This window comes from Galeopterus variegatus, unplaced genomic scaffold (genome assembly GCF_000696425.1).
Source record: "Galeopterus variegatus unplaced genomic scaffold, G_variegatus-3.0.2 Scaffold10057, whole genome shotgun sequence".
Lineage (NCBI taxonomy): Eukaryota > Metazoa > Chordata > Mammalia > Dermoptera > Cynocephalidae > Galeopterus > Galeopterus variegatus.
The window spans coordinates 15,647-36,310 of NW_007736168.1; the positions used below are offsets into that span (position 1 = coordinate 15,647).

The 20,664-nt window shown below is 52.8% G+C and overlaps 1 protein-coding gene across 1 annotated transcript in view; it reads right to left on the reverse strand.

The window, feature by feature from the left end:
• The window catches only part of LOC103609761 (otoferlin-like), a gene marked incomplete at its 3' end in the record, with an annotated part of 35,287 nt that overhangs the window by 10,493 nt on the left and 4,130 nt on the right, over positions 1 to 20,664 (reverse strand). Inside the window, exons 2-3 of the mRNA XM_008594051.1 lie at positions 15,667 to 15,766; positions 13,673 to 13,854 (exon numbers count right to left, since the gene is read on the reverse strand). Coding sequence (XP_008592273.1) covers positions 13,673 to 13,854; positions 15,667 to 15,766 — 282 coding nt within the window. The remainder of the gene's footprint in view (positions 1 to 13,672; positions 13,855 to 15,666; positions 15,767 to 20,664) is intronic.

The following is a 20,664-nucleotide window of genomic DNA, read 5'->3' on the forward strand; positions in this document are numbered from 1 at the left end:
CCACTGTTCTATCAGACCAACTCCTTCAGGATAATGGGGAACATGGTAAGGCCAGTGAATTCCATGAGCATGAGCCTACTGTCATACTTCTTTAGCTGTGAAGTGAGTTCCTTGGTCAGAAGCAATGCTATGTGGAATGCCATGACAGAAAATAAGGCATTCCGTGAGTCCACAAATGGTAGTTTTTGCCAAAGCATTTCATGCTGGGAAGACAAATCCATATCCAGAGTAAGTGTCTATTCCAGTAAGGACAAAACACTGTCCCTTCCATGATGGAAGCAGTCCACTGTAATCAACCTGCCACCAAGTGGCTGGCTGATCACCCTGGGGAATGGTGCCGTATTGGGAGCTCAGTGTTGGTCTGTGCTACTGGCAGATTGGGCACTCAGTGGTTGCTGTAGCCAGATCAGCCTTGGTGAGCAGAAGTCCATGTTGCTGAGCCCATGTGTAACCTCCATCCCTGCCACCACAGCCACTTTGCTCATGAGCCCACAGGGCAATGACAGGGGTGGCCGGAGAAAAAGGCTGACTAGTATCCATAGAACAGGTCATCCTATCTGCCTGATTATTAAAGTCCTTCTCTGTTGAGGTCACCTTCTGATGGGTATTCACATGGGAAAAAATATCTTCATATCCTTTGCCCACTCAGAGAGATCTGTCCACATACCTCTTCCCTAAATTTCCTTCTCACCAATTTTCCAATCACATTCCTTCCAAGTCCCTGACCATCAGGTCAAACCATTGGCTACAGCCCACAAATCAGCATATAATCACACATCTGGCCTTTTCTCCTTCCAAGCACAGTGCACAACCAGGTGCACTGCCAGAAGTTCTGCACATTAAGATTTCCCCTCACCACTGTCCTTCAGGGATGTCCCAGAAAGGGGCTGTAGCTCCGTAGCTGTCCACTTTTGGGTGGTGCCTGCATATCACACAGAACCATCTGTAAACCAGGCTCTAGCCTTGTCTTCCTCTGTCAACTGATCATAGGGAACTTCCCATGAGGCCATAGGTGCAGGCTGGGGAAGAAAAGGCAGCGTAGCAGGAGTAGGAACCATGGGCATTTGGGCCACTTCTTCTTATAACTTACTCGTGCCTTCAGGACCTGCTTGGGCCTGATCACATATACACCATTTCCATTTGATGATTGAGTGCTGCTGTGCACACCCAACCTTATGGCTTGCTGGGTCAGATAACACCCAGTTCATCATGGGCAGCTCATGTTGCATGGGAACTTGGTGGCCCATAGGCAAGCATTCAGTTTCCATTAAGGCCTAGTAACCGGCCAAGAGCTCTTTCTCAAAAGGAGAATAGTTATCTGCAGATGATGGCAGGGCCTTGTTCCAAAATCCTAAGGGGCTCCACTGTGATTCCCTACATTGGTTCCCTGACCTGTGGAGTGAGGACAATTATGGTGGGAAAGGCCAAATGGAAGCCATTAGAGCCGTCTCTACCTGGGAAAATAGTAAATTAAAAACAATACTACATCCCTGGAGGGACTGCAGAGATTGGTGCTACTATCAAGGGCTTGAAAGAGGCAGTGGTGATTCCCACCACATCCCCATTCGACTCTCCTATTTGGCCTGTGAAGACGACACATGGATCTTGAAGACTGACAGTGGATTATCGTAAACTTGACCAAGTTGTGTCTCCAATTGCAACTGCTGAACCAGATGTGGCTTCATAGCTTGAACAAATAAACACATCTCCAGATACCTGGTATTCATCTATTGATCTGGCAAATGCCTTTTTCTCCGTTCCTGTCCATAAAGCCCACTGGAAGCAGTTTGCTTTCAGCTGGCAAGGCCAGCAAAACACTTTCACTGTTCTATCTCAGGGGTATATCAACTCTCCAGCCCTATGCCACCATTTAGTTTGCAGGGATCTTGATCACCTTTCCCTTCCACAAGACATTATACTGGCCATTACTCTTCCCTTAGGCAATGCAGAGTTAATCCCCTCAGGCAGTGGTGGAAAAGCTGCAGTCTCTGGGGATGGGGAGTTCATTTCTGGGAAACAAGACTCAATACAATTTAGGGGTTCCATGTCTCCAGCCTCATTAGGATCTTCTCACATGTCCCCATCCCAACTTGCAGGATCCCATTCCTTACCAGCCAATGCCCTCACTTTAGCAGTAGATACCCTGAGAGGCTGATAATTCAAATGCTGCTATAGTTCAGCCAATCTTATGATGAGGGCTTGTGTCTCATTTTTGGCAATTTCAGCCCTGTGGGTACTGGAGAGAAGATTCTGGCTTGGAGCACACTTAGACACTTTTAGGTCATCTATGTGGTGCTTGAGCTGAGAATTTGCATCACTGAGCTCCTCCTTTTCTTTCCTTTGTTTGTCCAGTGATGTGAGGAGCAACCAGCCAATGTCATTATAGTCCTTGGATTTCCACAAATACTCAAAAGTATTACATGTAGAGTCACTGAATCCCTTGCTTTTTACAAGCAGTGAATCAGAAGTATCAAATGAACTTATTTTGCATCATATCTCTTTAAACAGTTGATGCCAAAGACTATCATTGCTCTCTGTATTATTAGAAATTGAACTCCCAGCATTTTTAGGTCTAAAGCCCTGAAACCAACTGAAGAAATTCATCTTTAAGATTCTGTTTCTCTAGAACCACTCCTGGTACCAAAGTCTGGGTTAATCAGGGTTCTCCAGAGACACAGAATTGATAGGATATGTTATAAATATATGAGAGGGGATTTATTAGGGGAATTAGCTCATGTGATTGTGAAGAAAAATCCCATGTTAGGCCATCTGCAAACGGGATCTGGTAGTGTGGCTCAGTCCACGTGTGAAGGCCTCAGAACCAGGGAAACTGATAGTATCCTTGGTGTAAGTCCTGGAACCCAAAAGCTGAAGAGTCTCAAGCTCTGATGTCCACGGACAGGAGAGAACAGTGTATCTCAGCTCTAGCAGAGAGAGGGAGAGATTCACCTTTTTTCTCTGTTTTTTGTTCTCTCTGGGCCCCCAACGGATTAGATGGTTCCTGCCCACATTGAGGATGGGTCTTTCTACCCAGTCCACTCAGGCTCTCATACTAATGTCCCCTGGAAACAGATAGCTTTACCAGGTTTCTCAGCATTCCTTAATCTAATCAAGTTGGTGCGTAGAATTAACCTACACAGTGGTAACTTAATCAGGGAATTTTGAAGATTATCCACTTGTATTAAGGACTTCAATTTCAAAAAATGTAATCTGTTAATTCGGTTTCTATTGTACTGAGCCTTTTTTTTTTTTTTTTTAAATGAAATTCTGTATTTGGTCTAGTTGGGTTCTACAATTACTAAAGATAGGATATGGTGAGAAACAGACAAAGAAAACAAGCCAGTAGTCAACTCGGGGAAAACTACAACCAAGTGGCTCCCTACTCATGAGCACATTAAAGCTTGAGAAGCAGGAGCTGAGGAGAGCTCGGCCTCTTGGGCCCCTCTAAGGATTTATAATTATATTTGAGTTTGCTGTTGCTGGATTCACCATGGTCAGAATGATATGCACCTGCAGTCTAGACGGGTATTTCCCTCTATGGTGGAAGTTTTATTTATTTTTTATTTTTAAAATTTTTTGGCGCTGGTCAGTATAGGGATCCGATCCACTAACCTAGGTGTTACCAGCACCGCACTCTCCCAAGTGAGCTAACTGGCAAGCCTGGTATTTCTCTCTAGAGAAAATATTTTAAAATTAGTTCACTCATTGTCAGCTCTTCTTTTCATTTACAGATCTGATGATTTCTTTGCTCGTTCCAGGCTCAGACTTAGAAGCATGTCTTTGTGGTTGTGTGATAATCACAGTGTCCCAAGGGAGAACTTGGGATTCATAACAACTTGGGAACATTCACCAAACTGAATTTAGTGACCTGAGTATTTCATTAATTCAGGTCTATGCATTATTCTGGAAGTTGTGACTTGGAAGGTCATGACCACAAAGGGACTGCAGGCTCTGACCACTCACTGCCCAGGGCTTCTGCCCGACAATTGGCTTCAATTGGAACTGTCTAGGCTTATTAGCTCCAACCTCAGGTAATCAGGATAAACAAACTCCTAAGAGAAATGGGGTCTGTGGTCCTTCATGTTGTTTAAACAGCCAGATTTTCAAAACTTGGGGGCATGTTTTCTCAGTGTCCCTCGACAGGTTTATTTCTTTTATTTTCCATGCCCCAAATACAGGTAATTTCATAATCACAGCTTTTACAGGTGTCTTTGAAAGTGTGCTGAATTTCAAATGATGCTTTATACAAGAACCACCCTGACTCCAAACTGGCCATTTGCACATGGACCTGCATCCTACCAGCAGGCTTGGGAGACCTACACATCCTTATCCAGACTCCAGGATTGCCAGAAAAGCTGGCTCCTCAGTTCTCCCTGGTGACCTAACACTTTACAAGGCTCAAGTGAATGTCATCATGGAAATATATTTCCCATCTCCCCAAAGCAACCTATCCCAGAATCTCACATGCTCAAGGGGAGCACAGGTTCTTTCACAGGCTGAATCTTAAGTTTTTGCTCCTGCCACTTAAATCTATTTCCACTTAGCTCTCCTCAGTGGAGACAGAAACTAACCAGCTTTGCTGCACAATAACCATTTGGAGATTGAAAACTCTTTTCATAGTTTTCTCTTCTCCAGGCCAGAGTCTCAACTTGTTTAATCTTTTCTTAGAAATCTTATTTTCCTCTTCTTTCAGTAGTCCTATTGCTCTGCACATTAAAATAATAATATGTGCAGCATATTTTATCTCCTATTGGAAATGGCAAGAAATTAGGATGGGGTAGGGCTAGGGAACTAGCACTTATTGTGGACCTACTATGTGCCTGAGCTGTGAGACACCTCTTAGTCAAAGGGATCAGGCCAGTCTGAGGTCCTGTGTGTCTGGCCTGGGATAGGCTGGGGAGGTGGAAATTGAGAAGGGCCTTAGAGCATCACTGATCTCAGACAGAGTGCCTGGGGATGGACAGATTGTTCATGTCTCCTATACAAAAGCCTTTTACATCTAAGTGTCCAGGGAGAAGCCTGAACCCTTGACCCCTCCCCCTCTAAAAGGGCCCCCCTACTTTGGTGTCCCCCATCATCTCCCACTGACTTCAGTATTCAGCTCCCTGGACCCCTCTCCAAGCCTTGGCACATGCTTGGCCTGGGCTTCTCCCCTTGCTTGCTTGGAACTGGGCAAATTCCTCGATCCCTCAGGTCTTTGGGGTTGCTGTCATCACAGCAGTGTTGACACTGTGCTGCCATTGCCTTTGCTTGTGTGTAACAAGCATGAGTTGGAACTCAACATGCTTTTTTTGTTTCCTTTTTGTCTTTTTTTCGTGACCGGCAACAGGATCGCAACCCGTGGTGTCGTGCCTGCACCACGCTCAGACAGTGAGCGGACCGGTCTCTATATGGGATCCAAACCCTCGGCGGGAGCACCTCCACACTCCCAAGCGCTGCACTCTACCGAGTGCGCCACCGGGCCAGCCCAACATGCTTTTGTTAAAGCAACAAACAAGGAGGTAAATTCCCTGGGATCTTAACATAAACAGATACCCAAGGCCACACCAGGGCCAATGAATTCAGACCCTACAGACACAATTGTCTTGTTTCCATGATATCCTCAAATGAATAATTTTTAAAGTTTTAAGCAAATCTCTTATCATCTCTGGGGCTCAGTTTCCCTAAGTGGAAAATAAACACCACATTCCTGGCTTTTCACCTCTCATTGGTGTGTTTGGAAAATTAAATTAAATTTAGAGTACAGACAAGTGCTTGAAACTTCCTGGGTCTACTGTGAACTCTGGGTGGGAAGTCAGATTGCTTGTGTTTTAGTCTCTATGCTGGGGACTCAGATTTCTGTCCCTCTCTTGGACCCAGATTTGTCTTATTTCAGAAAGTGGGTTGACCAGAGGCCCCTCCAGTGTGGTCAGCCCTGGCTACCACTTGCCCTTGTGAAATTCCCGGTGACGCGAGAGTCCTCCAGATGTCTAGTCTGCTTCTGGGCGAGTCTAGAGACCCATTCATAATGCCCCAGGGCTCAAGCCTTTCCAGGCCCCTGTGGCTGGCCCTCTGTGGCCGGCCCCTTCTATCTGAATTTCCCTCGTCCTCTCCTCTCCAGGACAGCGCCTGATCTATCCCTCCTGGAGAAGGCTTTTGGGGGAATGGAGATTGTGAGGGCTACCAGAGAGTGGCTCTCTCTCCTTAGCTTTCTGGGTCTTCATGCACCAGCCACTCCCTGCAGCCATACAGTGCCCTGAGCTTCTCCTCCTTGAGCTTCCAGGGCTGTATGTCCAACTGCCTAGCCCTGCCTTCACTGGAGGTGGAGAAAGGGGTCCGCTGGCTTCTTGTATGCCCCCACTTGGCCGTTAGCCATGCCTTCTCTCACAGGGAAGTCTAAGGTCCACAGGGTCAGGGAGCTGAACAGGTCAGTGGAGGACGAACGAGACACCAGAAGAAGGGAGGGTCGCCCCCAAGAGCTGAGAGTGGAAACCAGAAGGCCCGGCCACCTGCCTGCCCCACCCTAACCGCTCCCTGTCCCTCACCCCCTCGCCCCATGGCCAGATGGAAAGGCCTCCCTCGCCCTGTAGGCCCCGTGCTGGCTCCACCAGGACAGCCCACTCCTATGCCCTCTCAGATGGGTCCATCCCACCCCCTGTGGTGAGGAGCCTCTGTTCCCACAGAGACAGCGCCCCACTGGCTCTGCCCTGGCCTGGGACACCTACTTGTGCTCGCCATCTCTGCCTCCCTTGGTCTTCTCTCTGCCTTTGCTGAGCAGGGGGAAGAAATGAGGAGACAAGGGGACGAGGGTGAGGGTGTGGACCAGAGGCCCTTGCAGCCTTAGCCCCCAGCCCTGCTGACCCCACAATTCCAGGGGCCTCCTTGTCCCACAGACCCCTCACCCCACAGCATCTCCCTATGGCAAGCCTAAGTCTACTGGGCAGGACCCTGGGCTCTGCTGCTGGAGAGAGAGGAGGGGCTCACAGGAGTGGGGCTGGGTGGCCACTATCCCAACCCCAAGCCCTGCTGAGGGAGGGGCCTCAGGGTATCAGCTGATCTCCTCCACCCCAGGCTAAGGTCTGGTGATTCCAGCATGTGCGTCACAGGTTCTGCAGGGAACACAAGGTCTGATAGGCCTGGGCCACACTGCTCCTCCCCTTCCCCTCCTCCCCTGACCCCTCCCTGGGGGTGGGGGCTCCCAGGCTGTGAGGGCCTCTAGGGAAACAGTGGGCTAAGCCTTCTTTGAGGGGGCAAGGTGGGGGTGGGGGTGCTGCTAAGGAGGGCATTCGGCCTCTCAGGAGAAAGGGGTGGGAGGTGGCTCTGGGGGTGGGGGTAGGGGTGCAGTAAGCCACTATCCCTCCAGGGCTCAGTGCAGGGTGGAATGCTGCTCCTATCTCTCTTTATGGAGGCTTCCAGAAAATCCTTCTGGAATGTTCTCTCAATGTTTCTCTGATGCTGTGGCAATGAGGATGAAGAAAAGAAAGCAGAGAACAATTAGCAATTTTTCCTCTCCTCACACCCTGTTCTGGCACAGACCTTGCCCAGGTAGACTTGACTCCATACTCTAATAGCTCAGGACCTGGAGGCCTAGATACATACAGCACAGCCCAAGACCAGCTCTGGCCAGCTAACCTTTACTTTAGGCAAGCAGGTCAGTTTGTAATTCAAAGCAGTTAACATCAGCCAGGTCTCTGGCTGCCAAAATCAGCTGAGAGCACGTAGCAGAGAACAGCTCTGCCTGGGCCCAGCTGGTCTCCAGGGCTGGTCGGTCATGGGCCCCCATGAGGACCCACTGAAGGCTGCCTGCAGCTGGCTCCTATCTGGCAGGGCTCCATGGGAGCTGAAGAACTGAGGGCTCCATGGGAGATGTACTAGTCCCTCTATCCTCACATTCATCCAAACAGAGCTGCTTTTGTCTGAGTTATCAATCCAGGTTTTAAGGGAAATTGTTTTTGTTTTTGTTTTTTTAAGAACTCTGTGACCCTGAAAAGTTAAAAAAACTCCTGGCATAGAGGAAGCAGAAGGGGAAGTGTATCACCTGGGAGTAAGTAGGTGGGGCAGGAAGGAAGGGCTGAACAATAAACTGTGATGCTTTTTCTCTTTCCCTTTAGGTTTTGCTCTGATATTGCAGAGAGGGATCAGGCTTTCCTGGGGGCACTTCTCAGGCACACAGCAGGCCGGGGCACAGCACGTACCCTGCAGGCTGGGCACACAGCACACACCATCTCCCACATGCCTTCCCTGTTCCCTCCTCACACACTCCAGGCCTCTGAGCTGACAACGGGGACTATCTTTTTACAAAAAAAGAATACTGTTGTGACTCTACTACAACCACTGTTACTGCTGCTACCATCATCAGTGATAATAGCGGCAAGGCCCCATGCTTAGAACTTTAGCATGCCTTGACACTTAATCTGTCCATCTCATGAGGTGGATACCATTTTTAACCTGTTTTCCAAAGAGGTTGCTGAGGCTCAGCCTGCACTGGGTCACTCAGCTGGCAAGCGACAGCCTCACATTCAGTCCACATTGCTATGGGACCTCTCTGGGAAGCCCCAATGAGCCCAAATTTCCTCCTCGAGTCCACATTGTGTTTTTGGTGTCCCTGCCTGGCTGGGTAAATTCTGATCCTCAGGCAGCCTTCCTCTCTGTGTGAGCCCCAGTGTCTTGGCCTCAGTTTACCTCCACCTCTTCCTAAGGCTCCCAACCCCCTCACTCCTGGTCACTTTTAAAAGTGGCTACAGGGCATGAGGATCAACACAGAGCTGGCTGGGGAGCTCTGGGGCTTGCTGGGGCCCAAGTGCTTCACAGCGCCAGCCAGGACCTACCCAGGTACTCAGCCCTGAGCTGGGGGAGGGTGGCCCCAACTTTAGACAACATAGCTAGGTTGGAAAGGAGTCTCCTGAACACCCCTTCACCCCCAAATCTCAGCATGGTGGGCTGACTCTGGCACCTCCCAGTTGCTTTGGGAGGTGCAGCAACTCCGGAGCTCAGCCTGGTGAAGGGAGGCGGGGAAGGATTTTCTAGCTCTTTGGGAACTGTGAGAACTGATTAAAAAACACTCTGAGGGTAAGGCTGGTGCATGGAACACACATCATGCCTAAGCACACTCCTCGGCACACACCCATGCATCTCTCTCTCTGAGCCCCTGCCATGCACACGGGCCCAGTTGCCCTCTGGCCCAGGGCACGGGAGGGAGGTACCTGGCTTCCACAGGTCACACCTGGAGTGGGAGAATGATCGATAAGGAGAACAAGAAAAGCAGCCCCTGTCTCTACCCCTGCTCCAGATGAGACCCAGCAGAGAGCAGCCCAGCAGGAACCTCTATGTTCCCAGGGTTGCAGGGGGTGGGGGTGGGCAGCAGAAGGAGGTGGGAGCCACGGAGGGCAGGAGGGCCAGGCCAGGTGGAGAAAATGAGAAGGGGAGACAGTTGCAGAATACATAAGATCTGGAGGAAAGGCCCAAGTCACTATGGTTCAGCAGCAAGATTAAAGCTGAGGTTCCTTCCTTTGTACTTTCTAAGATGTGGTTCCTAGAGGCTGCGTCAGCAGGCAGGGCTCAGAATCCAGAGGTGTGGGCAACCCCCTGGGGTCACACAGAGAATGTGAGTGCCAGTGCATGCAGACATGGGCACCTGTGTGCATGTCTGTGTTTAGGACCGAAGTCTCCTCTCTCTTCAGAGCTGGGGCAGATGTATGCTGACATGCAAGGGCTGGAACCTTGATTTTATGCTGCTGGGAGGTTAGTAATTCATTCCTTCTCTGCAGCACTGACAGCCTGGGCAGGTGAGGGGAATACCATGAGTCAATGAGATCTGTGCCCCTGCCCCTGCCCCAGGGCAGCTGTGAGATGCCTGTGTGGACAATATTCTCAGAGTCCTTTGTATAGGGTGGGGCACCAGAGCTGAGAAGGAGCTTGATGACAGTGCCTGGACCAAAAGGTCAGGGTAGAATAAGTTGCTCAGGGTAGAATAAGTTGGGGTTGGGGTAACATGGAGTCTGTGAAGAGGAAGAAAAGGAACACTGGTTGAGCACCTGCCACGTGCCAGGCACCATGGTGGGGACACATGCATTGCCTTATCTAATCCTGACACTCCTGTGGGCTCCGTGAGCCTGTCTCACAGATGGGGAGGTGGGGCTCCAAGCAGCAGGGCTGGGATTTGAGCCTTTGCTCTTCATGGCACCACACTGCCTCCTGGCACTTTTCTGGGGGTATTGTGCAGACAACTGGCAGAAATCAGGGGACCCTGTTTGGGGGGCAGGGACTAGAGAAGTGGATAGGGTGGCTCAGGGGTCATCCGATTGACCAGGGCCTGGGAGAGATGGAACTGTGGGAGCCAAGGGTTCATAGGTGGTGGTGGGAGTGGGGTGGGGGTTCTGCTCAGGCAGAGCTGCCAGTGCACACTTCCCCTCAAGAGGAATGGGGGGACTTTGGGCAGGTTCTTAGGGTCTCGGGAGTGAGTAGCCTTAATAGATGAGCGTCCGCAGAGGCCCCTTCCTGGAGCTAAGGCTTGAGGTCTGCACCACCCCATCTGGGAGTGACCTGACTCCCGGAGTGAGGGCAGGCAGGGCAGGGTTAGCGGATCCAGGGCCTGGAGGGAGAGAGATGCGGTGCCCAGAGGACTGCTCTGCCGTAGCCTCCCTGCCGTCCATGGAAGAGTCCCGGCCAGGCCTGCTCAGGGCCGGCCTCTCCTGAGGCTGTTTCCTGTCCTCACACTCCACCTGGCACTCCCCACTCCTCAGCAGACACTCCATTTCACCCCACTGGACAGGGAGGACTGGATTCCCACGCCAGACCCTGTGGGTCAAGATGACTGGGTGAGACGCGTCTGCTTCCAGCAACAGGTTTCTGCTGCTTGTTAGGGGCTGACAAGAGGGACAGCGTGTACACTGAACACCTTGATCTACAAAGGGACTGGCCTTCCCAGGAGGAGAAGGCAGACAAATGCGAGGGAGGCCGGGACTTGGGGCACTGACTTGGGGTCAGAGGTTAGGCACAGACACCCCTTCTCCTCCCTACCCCCTTGTCACATTCAGGAAACAGGCGTCTTCCTGAGAAGAGTTGGCCGAGTCCCTTCTGGGGGGCTCTCTGCTTCCTCCCAAGCCCCAGAACTGACAGCCTGGCTTAGCAGGCACTTACGGGATGAGGGTGAGATGTGAATCCAGCTTCCGGGCTCCCCGTGGAACCTCTGCACTCCTTGCCCCAGAACTCACAGCCTCTTCTGGGCGGCCAGAATTAAGCCCTAGGAAGACCCCCAGTTCTCTACACTGGCTCCACCTTCTCCTCACCAGCAAATGGTCCATCCCGAGTTTTTTTAGCTGCTGTTCCCGCCTCCTAGGCCTGCTGGCTGCATGGCGGGGCTGGCAGGAGAAGGTGTGGCTGCCACACTCACTCTAAGGTGCTCTAGGCCTGGACTGGCATCCATGCGGCAGCTGGGGACAGTGTGCCCCCTCACACGGCCCTCCACAAAGGGAGGGCGCCTGGGGACAAGGGGCTCTGGCTGTGGCTGTCACCCTCACCCATTCCCTGTCCCCGGAGGAGACCCTCCTCCTGCCCTGGGTGCTGCACGTGAGGGTGGGGGTGAGGAGGGGAAGCCGGCAGTGCTGTGAGGAGGGCTGGGAGGAGTCCTCCTGGCTCCATATTCCTGGTGCCTGGGACATTCTGGAGGTCTGGGGACCTAAGCTCCTCCTCTGGCTTTTCTAGGCCATGTCTTCTCACAACTGCCCTGCCAACATCCTGGCCCAGTCTTATAGGACTGAGAGGACCCCGCTCGGCATGCCTGAGCCACAGCCCTCTGGGCTGCCAAGTGCTCCCAGGGGAGTTGTCTCCCGCGGACACTACCTGCAGGATCCAGAGCATCCCTGCCTCCCTCAGGATGTCAACCTGCTGAGCCCATTCCTCTTACTGACCCACAGGGGTTAGTGACATGCCCAGAGCCACTCAGCTAGTGAGTGGTATAGTGAGGATGGGACTTAAATGGAACTTAGTTTCCTGATTTAGGGCCAGTGCTCCTTTCCCTACAACCGATGGCCCTCAGGTGGCTTCCAATTGATTGTGTTCTCAGAAGTCCCTCAGTAAGGCCCACAGTCTCTGAAGCAGCACCGGCCAAGTGCTTTCCTCAGGGGAGGCAGAGGCTGGGGACAGGTGGCGCCCATTGTGTCAGCCTCCCCTCACTCCCCATCAGTCTCTGCTCCTGCTCTTACCACTTCCAGTCTGACTCGGAGCCTTAGCATTGTCCCACTATGAGGAACCTGTCTGTCACCAGCCCCTCCATGGGCAGTACTCGGCACTCAGCTATCACCTGTCCCTCCATGATCCCCTTGGCTCTCCTGATGACAGGGCAGGGGGTTTTCATTGTTATGGTCCCCATTTTACAGGTGAGGGGAGAGGGTCAAAGAGGTTGCTTGACTTGCTTGTCAAGGATCCCATGGCTAGTAAGAGGCAGAGCTGGTACTCGGAGGGGGGGGGGTCCTCTGCTAAAAAGCCTGGAGTCCAAGGTGGGCAGGCTCCAAGCTGGCCTGGGCAGGGGCCACCCCCTCCCCATGGCTGGCCTGAGATGGACAGCCCAGCCACACTTGCCATAGGCATGGTCACTTTGACGGACAGTGGTACTACTGCTCTCCGTACCCAGCTCCCAGGGTGTCATAAGCACATGTGCAGTGGTGGTGGCGGCAGGGGGGGTAGGGAGAGTGAAGTGGTTCAAGTGCAAGGAAGGAAAACATATTTGTCCAATAAAAGGGGTTCAATTACACTAATTTAGAACCTGTGTGTTTTCCAGCACAAGCTCCCAGGGTGTCATAAGCACATGTGCAGTGGTGGTGGCGGCAGGGGGGGTAGGGAGAGTGAAGTGGTTCAAGTGCAAGGAAGGAAAATATATTTGTCCAATAAAAGGGGTTCAATTACACTAATTTAGAACCTGTGTGTTTTCCAGCACAGGCACTGAATAAACTTCACTTGGAAAGGAAAGGGTGGAAGGAGATGAGAGGGAGATGTTCCCAACAGCATGGAGGATCCCCTCTCTCAAAACACACCCCATCCTGTGGCTGCACCACTGACTTGCCGGCATTTTACACACTGTTCCCAGTGACCTGGGAACCTGCAGACAATGTGTTACTAGCCTAGCCTAGATTCTGCTTCTCTGGGCTCTAGGAGTAATACAGGTGGTCTGTGCATGTCAGGACACCTGCAGGGCGTGGACCCTGGACACCGAAGGGGCCTGGATGCATTCTTCCCAACAACAGAAAGTCTGGGTCCCAACCAGGACCTCCAGCTTCACTCTGGCAGGAGGAGGCCTCCCTCTCTGGGGTCTCTTCACTGGGCTGCCTGGGCCGGTCTTGGATCAGAGAGGCCAGGGCCTCTATCTGCCCCTTCCTCTCTTTTCTGAGAAGGTCTAGCCCCTTCTCTTATGTCAGAGCTCAACCTCTCAGACCTTTGCCTCCCTTGGGGGTGGGGCGAGGCCTGGCCCCTTGACCTGATCTGGGCCCCCTGCTGCCTTCCCAGTGAGCTCTGGAATGGGGGACCAGGTGGGGGTTGCTGCAGAAACATCTTCCCACCTCCTGGATGTCTCTCCAGCAACTCAGCCCTGTACTCTGAGCCCAGCGAGGCCCAGAGAGGCCTGCCAGGGGGACCAGGCCCCAGACATCCTTCTTGTGTCTTTGGGAGCAGTGGGCAGCAGAGGGGCCCAGCCTGTTACCTCCGGAAGCTCTTCTCGCCTGGTGGCCGGGAAATGGGGCGGGAACTGGGGAGCAGTCCATCTGTCTCCTGGCTGTCCTTCTCTTCCTCTTGAAGAGACTCATCCCCCAAGAAGTCCCCATCGTCCCAGGAGCCCACCATGCCATCTGGGGCCTGATACTGGATCTCCACACACAGGCTGGTCTGAAGGGAGAGAGGCGGTGGTAAGTGTCTGAGACGGCAATGACAGTCATAATCCCATACACTCTGCAGCTTTGTGATGTTTAGGAAGAGCGCTCACACCCTCAATTCAGTGGAGGAAGGCACAGCGGGTACTATGCCCCCCACTACCCATTTTGCAAATGAGAAAACAGAGGCGCAGAAAGACTGACAAGCGCAGACCCAGTCAACTTTTTGGGATCTGGCTCCAGATCCTTCTGCAGTTGCTGCTACTCCCTGGTGCCTGGGGCTGGGGCGGGGGGGTGGGGTGGTTGGGGATGTGCTGGACAGCTGAGCCTGGGACAGGGATGGGCTCTCCGAGTCCACTGTTACATAATCAACAGTATCATTCAGTGTTCCCAGGATAGGTCACCTCCTTGTCCTCAGAACCAGGCTGCCCGCTGACATGAGGGTGGTCTGCCTGAGATCGGCTCATTGGAAATATGATGAATCGACTGTTACATAATCAATAGTATCATTCAGTGTTCCCAGGATAGGTCACCTCCTTGTCCTCAGAACCACGCTGCCCGCTGACATGAGGGTGGTCTGCCTGAGATCGGCTCATTGGAAATATGATGAATCGAGCTGCCAGGAGAAGAGCCCATGCCTGGACAACCTTTGAAGGCACTGAGTGAGCATTTTTTCCTATTCACCCCACACCCACCCTTCCTGCCCTGGGGAGGAATGACCTAGCTGGGGCCACGCTGAGAAGCCCCAAACACTCTCCTAGTTCTCAGCCAGGAAGTGTCTTGAGATGCCAAGACACAGCGGGAGTTTCTGCCCTGCTGTGGGCACTCAAAGAAGGTCTCTTTCTTCTGGCTCCTCTTGGCTTCAGTCCTGCCTTCTGAGGCTATTTCTGCTGGCTCCCACAGGGCCATATATTACGCAGGACCCTGGTGGGGGGACTATGGTACAGCCCCATTTTACACATGGGTGAATGGAGGTCAGGAAATAATAGCTAACAATGTTATTGTATATATTTATTGAGCACTTACTATGTGCTTAACTGTTCTAAGCACTTTCTGTGTGTTCTCACTTAACCCACAGAACCATCCTGTGAGGTTGATACTGTAATTTTGCTCACTTTGCAGATGAGATGTAGCTTGCCCTCCTCTCATGGTTAGTGAGTGGCCTAACCAAGATTCATACCCAGGGGCCGTGTTCCTCACCACCATGCCAAACTGCCCACAGGTGGCCACGAGTGAACTGCAGGGGACTGATGACTCACAGCAGAGCCTGGCTGGGGTCTGGGCATCCGGATCACTTCCCTTCTTCCTTTGTTAGGACACCTGTTAAGTGCGTATGAACTGTGCATCATTAGTGTGTGCGTGTGCTCTTGTGAAGTGCTGGGATGTGGCAGATGGAGTAGAAAAAGAGATCCCTGACCTCACAGCATGCCTAGTCTTAGACAGGAGCCAGTCAGATGTGCAGTGTGAAGATCATACCCTGGGGCGGCCAGCAGGGCTCATGCTGGCCTTCGGGTGATGGTAGAAATCTCCTTAGTGATTCCTGAGCTGGGTCCAAATGGAAGGGCCCATTGGTGGAGAAGGGAGGGCACTGTCACTGTAGGAAGGGCTGGGCTGTCCACTGTGGGACAGCAGACCCTGCCATGCACAGGCACTCCAGCCACAGCTGTCAGACTGAGTGGCTCTGGCAGTCTGACCCGGGTCTCCTCCTCCTGACTCACACATGAGGAGAGCTCCCCAGACCACCCTAGTGTGGGGAGAGGGAGGTGAAGCAGGCCCCCAGGTGACCCCCACAATGGGAAAGTTTAGGGTCTCTCTGGGGCACACCCACCTTGATGATAGCATTGTTGTCATCCATCAGCGTGTCGGTCACCTCCACATGGTTGTCCTCTGCCACCTTCTGCAGCACCATGCGGAAGGTCCCAATGAGCCTGTGAAAAGCAGAGGGGCATGGCAGTTTCGTGCGAGAGTAAAACCAGAGCGAGGACCGGGGCCGACATCCCAGGAGGCTGTGACTGGTGGGGTAGCAGACATGTGGGCTAGCTCAGGCTTCCGGCTGGGGTTGGAGAGGGTGGCCCAGGAGCCAGGGCTGGTCCTGGCCAGACAGCATGTCCATGAGGGTACATGGCCTCCTGCAACTGTATGTGGATGTAGGTGTGAGATCCATTTGCCTGGGAGAACTCCAAGGGGCCATGAGTACCCTGGAGGGATGTCCACAAACTGGGAGTCAGGGTATGTGGAATCAGGCTTCAGCTGAGCCTTGCAGAGCAGCTTCCAGATGCCCAGTGTGGAGGCTGTCGGGGAAGGACTGAGACTCCTGGATACACGAGTACCTCCTCCCCTTTCCACCTCTCTAACCATGACCAAGGCCTCTATCCCTCCCTAACACCACTAGCTCATTCATCCTGTTTAGTCAGTAATGATGTCCACACTTGCAACCTGTAAGCTCCTTGAGGGCCAGGATGCATGGAATGGCAAAACGCACATATTCCCAGCTGCCTAGCAGGGGAGAGACTGCGTGGTGTTATGGTTAAGAGCACAGTTTTGGAGTCAGGAGTTTGAAACCCAGCTCTGACACTTACTAGTGAGTTACCTGCTTCCTGGGCAATTTATTTAAGCTCTCCCAGCTTCAGTTTTCTCAGAAGATGAGCTTATAACCCCTACTTCATAGAGTTGTCGTCTGAAGGCTAAATGAGGTACTTTGTTAAAGTTCTTACCAGAGTCCCAGGCACATGGCAACACTCCAAAAGCAGTCCCATCGCTATTCATTGGTGTCCCTATATGGTGAGCCTCTCAAGGGCCGGGGGGTGGTGTTCTATTTCCAGCTTCTATTTGATATGCCCGACACACTAGTGATCTCAATATCTGCAGGCTGGATTAATGATCAGCAGTGGGTGCCCGATGACTGCTGCTGGAGCTGACGTGAGCCCCAGTTCACTCTATGGTCAGCAGCTGTTGTTCCGAGAGAGAACAGGGTACTCCCAGAGATATGCTGCACGGTGCTTCCACAGGGGGTAGATTAAAATGTACACACCATTTCCAGTTGAAGGCTCCCGGGGGAGCCTGCACAGAGCTGGACGGGACCTTGGGGTTCACCTGGTGCTGCCTCGATTTACAGGAGGAAGTGGAGGCTAAGAAAGAGGGAGTGACACAGCTAACTGAGGGCAAATCTGGGTGAGGTGAGGTACCAGATGAATTCCGACTTAGACATGTTTGATGTCTATGCCATGCTGAGGGCTGTGGAGGGTGAACACTGATTTTTTTAAAAACTCCTCTTGTCCATGTGAGGGAGCAGCGGGGGCAGCCGTGGTGGGTGGATGGGAAGCGCTGCCCTGGGGCTCAGAGCCCCATCTGCCCACGGCTGCACTGCCCGGGGCCGAGCTGTTCACGGCAGGCACTCGGCTCTTCAGCCCAACTAGGCTTCTAGGCCCTTCTCAGACCAACCTCTGGAAGCCTCCTCCTCGCCCGGCTGCATCCTGGCCTCTCTTCAGCTCGGGCAGTGCCACAGAGAGGAGAGGTGCTAGGCTGGGGGCCAGCAGGCCCGGAGCCGCTGCCCCTGGGTGTCCGTGTCGTCTTTATAAAATGAGGGGGTGGGCTCTGAGCTTGCTCACTGCACAGACATTCTAACCACAGACTACCAGCACGAAAGAACATGCTGGCCCTTTTGCAACCTCACCTCTTCTGGTTCTACATCAGTGGTTCTCAATGTCACCATGAACAGAATCACCTGGAGGGCTTGTTAAAGCACAAACGACTGGGACCCACAACACCCCCACGTGCTGGCGAAGGTTTAACAGCTGGTGGGGAAGGGGAGGGCAGTGCTGATTTGCAACATTTGCTGATTTCTGTGGTGTAAATACTCCCACCACTGCCAGTTTCAGGCTTCTTTTTATTTTTTTTAAAAGATGACTGGTAAGGGGATCTTAACGTTTGACTTGGTGTTGTCAGCACCATGCTCTCCCAAGTGAGCCATGGGCCGGGCCTCAGTTTCAGGCTTCTAATGTGAGGTCCACTAAGTTCAGTTCACATCACTGGCCACCCAGTGGTCTGACCGAGTAGAAGGGATGGGGCCTGAAAATGTGTATTTCTGACAAGTTTCCAGGAGATGCTGCTGATGCCAGCTGGAGGACACCCTTGAGAATCTCTGCTCTGCTAGTGCCCTTTGCCAACTGGCTCTTCAGGCCAATGTGATTCCGCCAGGACCTGTTGAGCGCCTGCTGAGTGCTAGGCACACTTCTCCCCATACGTAGGTGCCCAAGAACAGTAAAAGAAAGTCCCCAGGATCAGCAGAAATGCTGCAATGTGACAAGACACCCCCAGGGGGCAGGATGGAGCTATTCCCCTGCACTGCCCAGAGAAGCCTCAAGTGCCTTCCAGGCTTAACTTGCCTGAGAGTCTCAGACTCTCAGACTTGGGAGGGGCCTGAGGGGAGAGCTGTCCAGCTCTCTTTCCAGGGAGTCCCTGATATAACCTCTCTGACACATGCATCCAGGCCTCTGCTAGACACTCAGTGACAGGGATAGTGATCTCACACTCCACAGGGGATCTCACTATCCATAGCGGCTCTCACTGCGAGTCCATTCTGCCACCGCTTTAATCACATAGTGAGCTGAGGTCGGCCTCCTGGCAAATGCCCAGCTTCTCGCACTCTGGCCCAAGCCCTGTCTACACCCAGATTAAAGGCCACTCCTAAAGGGAGGCAGTGTAGACAATTGAGAGAGCCTGGGCTCTGGAGCCAGACAGATGTGGATTCACCCAGCAGGGTCTAAGGGGAATTCCATAACCTGGCAACTGTTTGATTCTGGCTAGTTCTCTAACCCTTCTGAGCCTTGTTATTTTTCTGTCTCTCAAAGGTGATACTAGCTGCTTCCCTGGGCAGTGGTGAGAAGTCCCGTGTGAAACTCTTCTCACACGGCAGTCAGGCGTCAGCCCTTCCTCCCTCCCTGATGGTGCACAGGGCTTGCCATCTGGATGGCCCATGTTTCGCTGGTCTCCTTTGCAGGATGGGCTCTGTGGACAGATCCAAGCTGCCCCCAACTCCCTAGCTCTGCACAGCTTCATGGACCTGGGGCCTGTCTGTCCTCGAGGGTGGGGCTGGGATGCTGGGAGCTTGCCATGGCCAAAGGAATCAACTTAACACACCTCCAGAGGGTGGCTTGGGTGCCTTAACTCCTAACAGTTCTCCCCAACCTCACTCACATAAAAGTAAAAAATGATATTCTTTGAAACGAATAATTGAAATTATCTCAGTGTTTTGTAAAGTATAAAGAAGAGCGTTTTTAAAAACTTTGCTCTTTTTACAGGTGTGTAACATAGCATCTAAGCAAAAACAGCGTGCTTGCTGTGAAAGTACAGCTTCAAAACAAAGACCCAGTGATGCTTCTAACCTGAATTCTGCACCTCAGCCCCTCCTCTATAGACATTCTCTGGGGAAGGAGTCTGGACAGGAAAAGGCAGAAGAAGTCCCCTGGCCCTTGTGGCAACCCCAGAGGCGACCCTGCCCACTCCAGCTGCTCTTTGCATAGCCTGGCTGCAATCACTGTGGGGTCTCACTCCTTTGGGTGGGTCAGCATGGAGGAGCTGCCTGGGAGGGTGGGGCCTGGGGCAATTGAGGAAGGGTGGGCTCATCCGCCACTTGGACATCTGGGTCATTTCCCCAGAAATGGAAGTATGAGGCTGCTTGTTCTGCAGGAGGGAGCACTGGCCTGGGGGTCAGGCAGTCTGGGTTGAAGACCTGGCTCTGCCCTGAACCTGCTGTGTGATCTTGGACAAGGTCCCTCTCTGGGCCTCATTTTACCCCAGGCTGTTAGGTGAAGGTGCTGAGAGCTAACCCCATGTCCTCTGACAACTTCCCTTACTTGGCCCATCCAGATCACCCGTCGTAAAGAGGGCCCTCTTCACACAAGGCTGGCTGGACTACACGGAGTGGCCAGGCCTGCTGAGCAGGGCTAGGATTCCCAGGTAATTAGCCAGACAGGAGGAGGCAGCTGATGGGCCCACAGAATGACCACAATAGAGCGGCAACTGGGCATCAGAATCCTGTCAATAATTCATTGCTTTCCCCTGGGAGCTGGTATCAAGTGCCCTATGCCCAGTCAGGCCTCCACCGCTCTCCTGGCTCCTGAATTATTCAGGGGCCCCTGGAAGCCAGGAGGCTGGAGGCTGGAGGCTGGGCCAGGCAATTGCCCCTCAAGGGTGCAGGACAGGCAGAGCTGGGCACACAAGATCCTCTGAACCCAATACCTCAAACTCATGGGGAAGCCCCAGGTCCTGGATCGGGGCCCTTGTTCCTGGTGGGGCTGAGCAGAGATGGGGGTCTCCGGGTCCCTGACTAGGACACTTTCTTCCTTCACACCATGTCTCTACCTCCTGGCAGCCCCTGGAACCACTGGGTGAGGGGCCAGTCTCCAAGCTGCCATTGGCTTCTAGGACAAGTCCATCTGTCTGAGATGGGCAGAGATGGGATCAGGCTCATCAGGTCCCATTTTGCACCCCAACCTCCTTTCCCTCAACTTCCCCAAATGCACAGTTATGTGATTCTGGCTCTCACCTGTAAGTGCCTTGAACTCTTCAGAGAGGAGGGGTCACTCTAATTTCTGTTCCCAGGCTCTCCCACCCTCTGGCCTGGTCCACGTGAACACCAGGTGGGCCTTTTCTTTGGCTCTGGGAAATAGAGCCCTGACACCTGGATGGGGAGACCTGAGCCCCACCTCATTCTAAGCACCCTCCCCACTGACCCCTGAAGCTGCGCTGTATCAGGATGTCCTGTGCTCGCAACAGGTGGCCTCTCCTTTTCTCATTCCAGCTCTGCAGCCAACAGTGTCCTGGT